The sequence below is a fragment of the Alexandromys fortis genome, unplaced genomic scaffold, assembly GCF_014885135.2.
Source record: "Alexandromys fortis isolate MF-2015 unplaced genomic scaffold, M_Fortis_MF-2015_v1.1 scaffold_73, whole genome shotgun sequence".
Classification (NCBI taxonomy): Eukaryota; Metazoa; Chordata; class Mammalia; order Rodentia; family Cricetidae; genus Alexandromys; species Alexandromys fortis.
The window spans coordinates 7,530,018-7,542,956 of record NW_026067959.1 but is presented as its reverse complement, the minus strand read 5'-3'; the positions used below and the strand labels follow the sequence as shown (position 1 = coordinate 7,542,956).

General features: G+C 35.3%; 1 protein-coding gene across 1 annotated transcript in view; it reads right to left on the bottom strand.

Moving 5' to 3' along the window:
• Hcn1 (hyperpolarization activated cyclic nucleotide gated potassium channel 1) overlaps positions 1–12,939 on the bottom strand; it is a 354,030-nt gene that overhangs the window by 83,521 nt on the left and 257,570 nt on the right. The window contains exon 4 of the mRNA XM_050152792.1: positions 871–1,089. Within this exon, the coding sequence (XP_050008749.1) occupies positions 871–1,089 (219 nt within the window). The remainder of the gene's footprint in view (positions 1–870; positions 1,090–12,939) is intronic.

Genomic DNA, 12,939 nt, shown 5'->3' with positions numbered 1-12,939 from the left:
CCAAAAGACACCTAAGGTCATGCTCAACCTCATTAGCAATCAGGGAAATGCAAATCAAAACAACTTTGAGATATCATCTCACACCTGTCAGAATGGCTAAAATCAAAAGCACCGATGATAGCCTTTGCTGGAGAGGCTGTGGAGGAAGGGGTACCCTCATCCATTGCTGGTGGGAATGCAATCTTGTGCAACCACTTTGGAAATCAGTGTTTCGGTTTCTCAGGAAATTCGGGATCAACCTACCCCTGGGCCCAGCAATACCACTCTTGGGAATATACCCAAGAGATGCCCTATCATATGACAAAAGCATTTGTTCAACTATGTTCATAGCAGTATTATTTGTAATAGCCAGAATATAGCATCTTAACCTTAACCATGGGGACCTTGTGTATATCTTCTTTATACATTTTACAGATATACTTATATTTTAAGGAATGAGAATTTATGTATATAAAATGTTCAGACTAGGCTAGCCTCAACCCCAGTATATAGCCGAGCATGACACCTTGATTTTCCTGACTTTCCTGACTCCAACTCTCAAATGTTGAAATGACAAGTCAGTTGTACCATGCCTGTCATTTGTCATGCTGGGGATAAACGCTAGGACTGAATTACCACCTGAGCTACATCACCAGGTATACACACATACATATATACATACACACATATCAATGTAATTCAAGACAAATAAAATAAGGTCTTGGAAAATTATCTCAGTGGGAATCTGAAAATATCAAAACAGACTCTCTTTCATTTAAATATTTAAGCTCCTCACAGTTTCAATAGAGGGATATTGGTTTGTTAGCTTGAACACAATTAAATTTTGTTATGAAAAAGTTGCTTGAATATTCGAGAAAGACAGCTACCTACCTTTTCTTGATACTGCCTCCTTGAAGAATCCAAAGACTGAATCAAAGCTGTGGCATGGCCAACAAACATAGCATAGCAGGTGGCCCCAACGATCATGCTGAGCATGGTAATCCAGAGGTCGGACATGCTGACTGGCGCTTGTGCGCCATAGCCGATACACAGCATGTGGCTCATGGCTTTGAAGAGCGCATAGGAATACTGCTTTCCCCAAGAATCATTCTGAAACATGAGAGAAAAGAAAATGGACTGAGCCAACAGGATAATAAAAGGAAAAATAAGTGCAACGTAGCCACAGAAGCATGAGAAAATAAACAAGTATACATAACTTCTTACTCGATGCTAAGCAAATGACTCAATGATATTCAAATCTGGTATATTAAGAGATAAAACAGAAATAACAATATTTTTAGTTCACAAACTCTCAGTTTTAAGTTGTTTTTAAGTAAAATTCCAGTTGTGAAAATTGTTCATGTGTCACAACAACTCTTAAGAATTAATGTTTCAAGGGAATCATAATTGTATATGCAAACTGAGAAATGTAGTTGGTGGGTCTAAGCATGCAAATCCCAATTAAAAAACATTTGTCAATGTTATACAGCTCAAGTTTCATGAATGCAATTTGGTATATAAATGCTTTTTAATATTTCTGTGATTTATAAATGAAAAATCAAACATGTTTTGGAATTACAGTCATAACTTGGTTGGTATTCTAAAATATTCCAAAACTGGCTTGTGTTAATTATGACTTGCAAATATCTGAAGTCATATCAAAATTTTATTTCAATCTCAATTTGAAAGAAAAGAGCTTGTTAATCATGCTTTCTTTTGCAAAAATTTTAAGCAACTTGTTTGTATGTTTTGTTGTTCTGACAGTGGGGTATTGTTATATGACATACTGCTTAGGTGTACAAGAGTGTGCCACCATGACCATCTCAAATTCAAATGCCTTTCAAAGTTTGCCTGCCTTCCTAGATCAGGACTTACATTATTTGTGAGGACAAACGTAAAATAAAAATGGTGGGGCATTAATTCAAACCCAAAAGAAAAATGCAAAATGTAATAAAATATGAAGACTTTTCCTTTACACAAATTTATTACTAGTAAAATGAGATAATAGTAACATGAATAACACAGAAATGTGTAAACTATAAAAATAATATTGGTGTTACAGTAATATAAAATACAATGAATAATTATTGTTATTCATTAAAATTGTTATTCATTAAAAAATGTTAATCTTTATTGACTTATATCAGTGCTCTTCTGAAAATTATTTCTTAGGCTAGTACAATTTATGCAATTTTTAGCTCTACTATCAAGGATAACATTTATAGCAACGCCAGTTGCTCTTGGCTAATGTGAGATCACAAATACATCTTGATTTTTTTTTAATTTTGAAAAGAAGATTTTTTTTGGTTGATACAACTGTTCCTAAAGCTATTAAAAATGTTTCCTAGGCTGTGAGAACATTAGGATGGATTTTTAATCCATCACTTTACAATGTAAATTTTGGTACATCTGTTGCTGATGATTCACACGGAATGATGTTTTTTATTAATATTTAAACCTCAGAAATCAGTCCCAAGCTTGTCTGAGATGGAATTTTTAATTGGACTTTTGAATTTTGTTATGGTTATAGTTTCACAGAGGTGCCAAGAAGCAGGGAGCCCAAGTGTTCTTCCTTCAGCTTCCTTAGTAAGGCTGTCTTCAAACCAAGTGTAACAAACATAAATACATTACCAGAAATGGACATAAATACAGGATACTGACCTCATTTGTGTACTTGCTCATTTATTTCCATAAAATTTTATTACATATGTATGCTCATGAATTTATCAGCGCCCTCAAGACATGGAACAAGTTGACCACAGGGATCAATTCTATTGCTTTTACATTGAATTTAATGCTAATCTATGCAATGGCATTTCAATGCTTCCTCTGGTATTTCCTGTAACTTATCAAGGTTATGAAAGAAGTCAGAGGTAGTTGCAGGAAATTTTGTGCAGTTCCAAATGTCTGTTTATGAATCCTATTATTTTCTATTTAGTCTCAGGAAAAGTATAACCAAAATTGCACTTCTTGTCAGTAATTGTTCATCTAAAGCTTTATATGAAAATTGAGCGCTATTTTCTATAAAGTGTGGTATTTTTAAAATTAACTTGTTTTTCTGAGTTTGTAAATATTTGTTTGGTGCTGTTACAGCAAATTTCAAAAGAGAAACACTGTTTCAAAAAACAAAAATAAACAAAATCAAAACTAGATATGAAAACTTCTAGATGTGATGGTTAAAAAACAATTACTTTTATAATGGTTACCTGAGTCCTGCCAGCACTGTCATCGAAGATAGATAAGGGATCTAATATTTGTGCAGACTCTGTAGGGATGGGATCCTGGGAATTATAGGTAAGTAGGCTTTTCACCATGAGGACTATGCAATAGGCACCTGCAGCTTTTCTTGTGGCTGCTATTGTTGCCTCTGTTTGTGCTGTTTTTGTTTCTACTAATAACTTAGACCTATTTGTAGCTCAGCCATGTTGGAAAAACCTAAGATGCCACATTGCTGATTCATGTGTCTATATGCATCTTCCTATCCCACCAATTGACAGTCATCTGTATAGCATCCCATACATGCTCTGTGTGTGTGTGTGTGTGTGTGTGTGTGTGTGTGTGTACTGCCGCTGCTCTATAGGCTCAATCCATAGCATATGATTCCAATAAATTTCACTAAAAATATAAATATTTCAACAAAATTATTGAGACTATTATGATGAGAGTGATATACATTAATGAAGTTCAAGTTCTTTTCAGAAAATTATTCTTGTAAATGTTAACCTTAAATATAAAGATTTGAAAAGGCTATTTAAAATTAAAATGAACAAATAAATAGTTGTGATTTTCATTGCTTTATTCAAATATATGTTTGTTTTAAAAAAATGAAATGATACAAGATGTAAAAGCCCACACAGAGAAGTGTTGAAGCACAACATTCTTGTTAAAAATAAATAAAACAAGCAGCTACACTTAGCAGAAAAAGTTAGGGTTCTTTTTTATTGTTTTCATTGAGCTATTTATTTTTCTCTACTACCTTCTCTTCCTCCCTTCTCCCCTTGTACACTCTCTCATGACCCCCACATTCCCAATTTACTCAGGAGATCTTGGCTTTTTCCCTTTCCTATGTAGATTCATGTATGTCTCTCTTTGGGTCCTCTTTGTTATTTAGGTTCTCTGAGGTTGTGGGCTGTAGGTTGGGTGTTCTTTGCTTTATGTCTGAAAGTCACTTATGAGTGAGTGCATATTATATTTGTTTTTCTGGATCTGAGTAACCTCACTGAATATTTTTATAGGTATATCCATTTTCCTACAAAGTTCAAGATTGCAATATTTATTTTACCACTGTGTAGTACTCCACTGTGTAAATGTAATACATTTTCTTTATCCCTTCTACAGCTGAGGGGCATCTAGGTTGTTTCCAGGTTCTGGCTATTACAAATAATGCTGCTATGAGCATAGTTGAGCATATACAAATAGATCCATAGTTATCAAGGACAAATGAATCAAAAACCTCAACATAAAACCAACCACTGAACCTCATAGAAGAGAAAGTGAAAAGTACACTTGAATGCATGGGCACTTCTTAAATATAACTCCAGTAGCATAGAAACTGAGGGCAATAATTAATAAATAATACCTCCTAAAACTGAACAGCTTCTGTAAAGCAAAGGACATGGTAAATAAAACAAAACAGCAGCCTATAGGATGGAAAAAGTTCTTCACCAACCCCACATAGAACAGAGGACTGATGTTAGAAATATACAAAGAGCTCAAGAAACTTGACATCAAAAAGACAGATAATCAAATAAAAAACGGTGTACAGACCCAAACAGAGAACTCTCAACAGATGAATTTCAAATGACTGAAAGTCGCTTCAGGAAATGCTCAACATTCTTAGCCATCAGAGAAATGCAAATCAAACAGCTCTGATATTGCATCTTACAATATTCAGAATGTCCAAGATCAAAAGCGCTGATGACAGATTATGCTAAAGAGGATAGGGTAAAGAGAATGCTACTCCATTGCTGGTGGGAGTGCAAACTTGTACAGCTGGCAAAATCAGTATGGCAATTTCTCAGAAAATAAGGAAACAATCTACCTCAAGACCTAGAAATAGCACTTTTGAGATTAACCCAGAAGATGGTCAATAATATTAAAAGGACATGTGAGTTAGGGTTCTTCGTGAGACTTGTTCTTGCTGATGAAGTAAAGTCAGAATGTGACATTACATTATCCCACTGAGAGGTTACATACAAAGAAGTTTACACATGCATGGGTTTAAAAAAAAGCTTATTTAAGACAAGACACCTATCTATATATTTTTTGGTTATCCTCTGCTGATAGTATATTGGACATGCATACATTTTTTTCTATGTAGAAATATTCTTTATATTTCTTCATACAGGAGAATTTGTACATTATGTCAAGAAGATGTTCTCAAACTGTACATATTTCACAAGCAAGAAAGAGATATTCTAAGAACAAGAAGCACATATTCAAAGAACAAAACAATATATTTTATGAAAGTCTTGAATATGCCCTTTCTTTTAAAATTAATTGTATTCATAAAATTCCAGTTATACCAATAAACCAAAAGTGAAATTATTATAGACCACACTACCAAAAAAGCAAAGGGTTTTATGTAGGTGTTCTATTCAAATAGCAACTAAGACACATTCGTTTGTCTCACAAGGCTTAAACCTCTTTTATGTTCATACACAGCTTAAGTTATTAACCCGTAGCATTGCCCCTGGGTATTAACAATCACATGTACCTGTATGTGTCCACACCCCAGGGCAGGAGCCCTGTCTTGGTGCTCTTAGAACAGTGGATCTTTAAAAACCGTATGATTTAACATGGGCATTAAACAGCTTTCTTTCCAGTGAATATGATCGAGAATCACTAAATTTTGTAGATGAATATTGAATGTCATGCACAGTACTACTTCTGCCACACTTCATAAGGCACTGGGACATATATAGACAGACGGGGGAAATTAAAATGTCCAAGGAAGTTCCCAGCCAAAAGTCACTTCTGGTTTTGTTTTTGTTGTTTATTTTTATTTATTTGTTTGTGTTGTTTTTATTTTGTTTTGAGAAAGGCTTGTTTCTGTGTAACCCTGTATTTCTCGGCTTTCTTGGGAGGCAATGTAGAATGGTGGAAAGGAAAAACTAAATCTTTTTCTTCTTCTCTTTATATGATTATTTTTGTTTTAGTGTGTGTGTGTGTGTGTGTGTGTGTGTAGCCCTGAATGTCCTGGAATTTTCTGTGTAGACAAGGCTGACCTAAAATCATGGAGTACCATCTGTGTCTGTCTCCCTAATGTTAGAATTAAAGTTGTGTACCATCACACTGTTATGTCTATTTTATAGGATAATGCATTCAAGATAGCAGTCAAACTCACCTGTTTAAATGTGTCTTTGAACATTTAGTTCCCAACAAACAGCAACATATATACACACACAAATGTGTAGAATTAAATGTATATCCTATGAAGGCTTTCACTCATCAAATACATTTAACTTTTCTATTCATTGTATTTTCTACATGTCTTCGCTTTCTCCTCATTTTTATTTCCCAGAAAATTAATTATGCAGCTCTCTGTACCTTTACCCATGCTCATATAAACCTTCACACACATACACACACATGCACATACAATATAAGTCAGCACTTATTCTGTACAAGAATAGATGACAGAAAGGCAACCCACTGACTGGGAGAAGATCTTCACCAACCCCGCAACTGACAAAGGTCTGATCTCCAAAATATATAAAGAACTCAAGAAACTAGACCGTAAAAGGCTAATCAACCCAATTATAAAATGGGGCACTGAGCTGAACAGAGATCTCTCAACAGAAGAAGTTCAAATGGCCAAAAGACACTTAAGGTCATGCTCAACTTCCTTAGCGATCAGGGAAATGCAAATCAAGACAACTTTGAGATATCATCTTACACCTGTCAGAATGGCAAAAATCAAAAACACCAATGATAGCCTTTGCTGGAGAGGCTGTGGAGGAAAGGGTACACTCATCCATTGCTGGTGGGAATGCAAACTTGTGCAACCAATGTGGAAAGCAGTGTGGAGGTTTCTCAGGAAATTCGGGATCAACCTACCCCTGGACCCAGCAATGCCACTCTTGGGAATATACCCAAGAGAGGCCTTATCATACAACAAAAGTATATGCCCTACTATGTTCATAGCAGCATTGTTTGTAATAGCCAGAACCTGGAAACAACCTAGATGCCCTTCAATTGAAGAATGAATGAAGAAAGTATGGAATATATACATATTAGAGTACTACTCAGCAGTAAAAAACAAGGACTTCTTGAAGTTTGCAGGCAAATGGATGGAAATAGAAAACACTATCCTGAGTGAGGCAAGCCAGACCCAAAAAGAGAAACATGGGATGTACTCACTCATATTTGGTTTCTAGCCATAAATAAAGGACATTGAGCCTATAATTCGTGATCTTAGAGAAGCTAAATAAGAAGGAGAACCCAAAGAAAGACATATAGACATCCTCCTGAATATTAACCTTCATCAGGCGATGAAAGGAGACAGAGACAGAGACAGAGACCCACATTGGAGCACCGGACTGAAATCTCAAGGTCCAAATCAGGAGCAGAAGGAGAGAGAGCACGAGCAAGGAACCCAGGACCACGAGGGGTGCACCCACACACTGAGACAATGGGGATGTTCTATTGGGAACTCACCAAGGCCAGCTGGCCTGGGTTAAAACCGGTCTCACTGAACATAGCGGACAATGAGAACTACTGAGACCTCAAGAACAATGGCAATGGGTTTTTGATCCTACTGCACGTATTGGCTTTGTGGGAGCCTAGGCAGTTTGGATGCTCACTCTACTAGACCTGGATGGAGGTGGGTGGTCCTTGGACTTCCCACAGGGCAGGGAACCCTGATTGCTCTTTGGGCTGACGAGGGAGGGGGACTTGGTTGGGTGAGGGGGAGGGAAATGGGAGGAGGCGGTGGGGAAGAGACAGAAATCTTTAATAAATAAATATATAAATTAAAAAAGAATAGATCACACACACACACACATGCATTCTATTTGTATCACACAAAACTCCTTCTGAATGACCTGCTAGTCACATAACTGTATGCCAGTCCATCGTTGTTCATGGCAGAGTCAATTCACCCACTTTCTCCTGTTTTCTAGATTTTGCTACTATAGGGTACTCTACAACAAGAACTTTGTCTCTCCATATATTTTCTGTCGAACAGATTCTGAGGAAGTATGTTTGTTGATTCAAAAACATACTTCTTTCAATTTGATTTTTCAATTTATTTATCAGAATGATTAAAAACAACAACTCTGCTCCTAAATAAGGCATAGAAATACACCTTGAAACTTACTTATTTATCCTGCATTTTCCTGACTATGGAAAGGATGTGGATGGTGATGTACTTTTTTTCAATTGAACTCTAAGTTCAATGATGACACCCTTTTTTCATCATTTTTAAACAACAAACTTCTTTGAAGTGTATCCCCTTAATGTGGGGAAACTTTGCATAGAATTGATGGGACTTCAGAGCATTGCAGTCAGTTTGGAGAAAAGCGTAGAGAGCTCTCTAAAATGTAAAATTAGATCTAACATGGGATCTGTCAATCTCCTGATTATACATTAATGGCAATAAACTAAGCATGAAGAGCATTAATACATTTTTATCCCTGTGGCATAAGGCACAGTTGCCACAATATACAATGTACATAACCTGACAAATGAGGAAAATGTAGCAGAAATGTGTATATTATTCATCAATGAGAAAAGACTAATATCCTGTCATTTGTGAAATCAATGGCAGTGACTGGAAAATATAGTAAATGAAAAAATCAGAAGCACAAAGACAGGCACTGCATAATCTAACTCATGAATGAGAACTAAAAATGCTGTTTTTATGGAAGTTGAGAGTAGCATGTAGTAGGCTAGTCCTGGTAGGGAGGGTCAGAGGGAAGGTGATTGATGAGTAGTAGGTTATTACTAAATAGAACTGAGGCACTGTGGTATGCTCATGTGCAGTAGAACAATGCACTGTAGGTTTATAGATGCTAGAAAGGATTTTAAATATTTTTAATTATAAAATATAACTTGGGAGATAAATAGGCTCACATTGATTTAAACATCATGCAGAACATAATATATGTATTTTAATTTTGTATATCAATTAAAAGTTAACTAAAAATTATTCTGTATTTTCTTAATATATGCTGTTATAGTTTTCCAGCCTCTGTGTATTCTTTTACAGATTTGAGTATGTCTGTGTTATAACTATAATGTCAATTTCAGCGGCATTAAAATTTACTTTATTATATACTCAAGGAAAGCACACTATTTCAATCCCATGCAGAAGCTAAGGTGAGCAGCTCTGTAATGGTCTCAGTAAGAACATGAGTAAACTGGTAAAAACATGGATACTGAATGGTGGCTGTAGAGCAAAACTGGTATTTAGGAGACAGTATGATTGAGAACAGCGACAGAATGCTTACAGTTAACATGCATACAGATGAATGGAACCTTGTCTATTATTAGGAGACCTGAGGGGATTGGGGTTTGTGGGACCATGACTCCCTCTCCGTTTTCTTCTGTTACTTGGCCTTTAAATAAAGAGTTTTGCTTAGCCGAACACCCTCATGAGTTTTTCTTTAACAGAGACCCAAAACACTGGAGACAGTTAGTAATAGTACCTCTGAATTTGTCAGCTAAATGAAGACAATTTGCTATAGAAATATATTCCAGTATTCTCATGGAAGGCTGATTAGAAGTCTGTCCCCAAAAAGAACAAAAATAATTATTTGGCCACAAATTAGAACAAGGATGAACATAGAGAATGAGGCTTTTAAAGAGACAAGTAGATGACCCAGAGGGCAATGGTAGATATGGAAAGATTAATTGAATATATTTTTATTTTGTTTTATTATTTGATTTTTCCTTTTTACTGAAAATAGATTTTTTCTAATGTAATGTGTCCTGATTATAGTTTCCCCTCCCCATACTCCTCCCAGTTCCTTCCTATCTACTCCTCTAGATTCACTCTTTTTCTGTCTCTCTTTAGAAAAGAACAGACTTCTAAGAGATCACAACAAAAACTAACAAAGAAAATATAATAAGATGAAGCAAAAACTACCATGCCAAAGTTGGTCATAAAAACCTAACAGAAGGAAAAGAGTCCCAAGAGCAGGCACAAGAGTCAGAGACCCACTCATTCTCACTCACAGGACTACTGGCCTAAGAAACTTCAACAAAATGACTCATAATGATGTTCTACTATACTCAGATACCAAAACCTTAGTCATCATCAGAGAAGCTTCCTTTCTCAGTAGATGGGAAAAGATGCAGAGACCAACATCCAGACATTACGTGGAGAATGAGTCTAAATATGAGGTCTCCATCAAATTTCCCCAATCTCAGCTCAGGGAATTTTAAGGCAGAGAAGGTAGGAAGAGTGCAAGACCCAGAGGAGACAGAATACACTAGGAGAACAAGGCATTCTGTATCAATGGAGCAAGACACACGTGAGCTCTCAGATGGAAGCAGCAAGCACAGGGCCTACAGGGATCTGCAACAAGTTCTCTGCATTATGGCTATTAGCTTGGTGTTTTTTATGGGAGTTCTGACTGTGAAAATAAGTGGGTTTCTAACTATTGTGTCTGCTCTCAGGTCTTTATTCTTCCTCTTATGTTTCCATGTCCAAATTTGATATGATAGCTTTTGCTCCCTCTTATTTATTTGTCATATTGGTTGTTATCTCTTAGAAGCCTGCTCTTTTCTAAAGAGATAAAAAAGGAGGTTGATCTAGAGGAGAGGGGAAGGGAGAAAATATATGGAAGACTAAAGTCTAAAGTTAAAAGAAATTATAAGCAGCATATACTGCATGAGAAAGGAATCTATCTTCAATAAAAAAGAATACTTTCCTTTATAAGTTACTTTTATTGTGGGGTCTTATTATAGTTAAAGAAAAGTAACTAGGACTGGATTTCAATCTAAAGTTCAAATGTCTTTGAATTCACTAGGTAGTCTAAACCACCCTTGAATTCATGAACCTCCTTCCCTCAGGCTCTGATTTTTAGTTTGTTTTGTTGTTGTTTATTTGTTTGTTATTGAAACAAGTTTTCTCTATCTACCCTAGCTGTACTGATACTCACTATGTAGACAAGACTGGCATCTAATTTACAGGTGTTTGCTTAACTCTGCCTCCTGAGTGCTGGGATTAAAGACTTGCCCAGTTTTGTGCAAACTCTGGAGTTCTGAGATTAAAGGCTTTTGTGATTGTTCTTGCCAAATGTATTCTTGCCATTACTCAACAAATAATTAACAATGAGCAAGGATCAAAAGTGGCCTATTTGGAATACAAATTTGTAAGTGGAAGAAATAATATAGAATTATAATTGTAACATAAAATTTTTCTTTGTTTTTACGTGTGAGTACGAGTGTATGCAATAGCAGACATGAGAAATTCAAGGTCAGAGGACAACTTGTAGAAGCGAGTTGTTTTCTTCCATTGTATATATACTGTGCGTTGAATTCTGATTTTTAGATTTGTCAAATACCTTTGTCCACTGAGATATTGTGCCAGTCCAAGAAATAATAACAGAATCCATGTTGTTTAGTACCAAAGAACAACTATAATTTTCAAACTCTGCTCTCCTTGTTTTTATAGGGAGATTGCAATTATAATTTTAGACAAAATATTAAGGTTAAAATAAAAATAATTAAAATAAATATCAAGTTCATTGGTAAACTAAAATGAAACAAAGAGTACCTAAACAAAGAATACCTAGAAACCAAGACTGAGTTAAAATCCAGGAATATGTTTTCATATAAAAATTATTATGTTATTATACATTTTATCTCTCTATTATTTAAATATCACTTAACTAAATTTTAGCCTATACTGATAATAATGTAACAGGAGACCATATGTATCTCCAAGTTACATATATTTGCAAATATCTCTAGGTAACATATAATTTTAATTCAAATGAAAGTAAACAAATGGTTTACTTTTAATTTAATCAAGTTGCCTTATCTACATTTTAGTAAAATTTTTTCAATAATGTTTCTTACAGATATGCTTTGTATTGTTTAAGGTGTTTTACTTGTTTATTAATCTATCAGTGAATTATTACATTGATGATAATTTGTGGGCTGAAACATCACTCAGCTGTAGAGCATTTAGGAGTATGCCTGAGGCCCTTTGTTCTACCTCAAGTACCAATAACACAAACCACAAACTCTCCTTCTCTCTCTATATGTGTGTGTGTCTATATCTATATTATAAATATACACTAAAAATATATGTGTGTGTTTGCTAATTCTGCCTGAGAATTTTCGCACAGAAGCAATATATTTTGATATCTCTCTAATTTGAACACAGAATATTTTCTAGGCATTTTCTGAAGATTCTCTAAACTTTTGCTAAACTGGGACAATATAAAATACAAAGAAAAGAATGTGAATGCTTATACAATGTTCTAGACCTTATGACATACAACATTCTAATTCATATTCAGCTACTTTAGTCTAAGCCACATCAAACAAAATTTCCAGCCTGTCCGCTTTCACAGAAACTGCAAATTCATTTCTATAAAAGGCTGCATATACCTTTATTAAATATCTGAATTAATTGTACTTATAATTTGTAAACATCATCAGTATAAATATGCTAAGAAAATCAAACCTCGGGATATCTGAAATATAGCTCACATAGAGAGATGAACCAAGAATCTGGGGATTGATCGTGATGGAATTAGGAAGCAAGGTATGGCGTGAGCTCAGTGATCAAGCCTAAGGCATTTTGATGAGTGCATTCAATCTATGTCTCCACTCATTGAAGAAATGTGTCATTCTACCTCTTAGAGATAGAAGGCAGACAGTTGCAGCAGGGAATTTTTAGGACAAGACACAGAACAGAGCATTTTTTTTTCCAGAGAGTGACAAGCAGCGAAGCCTAGCAGGCTGCCAGTTCCTACGAGGACATGTTCATTTGAATATGTC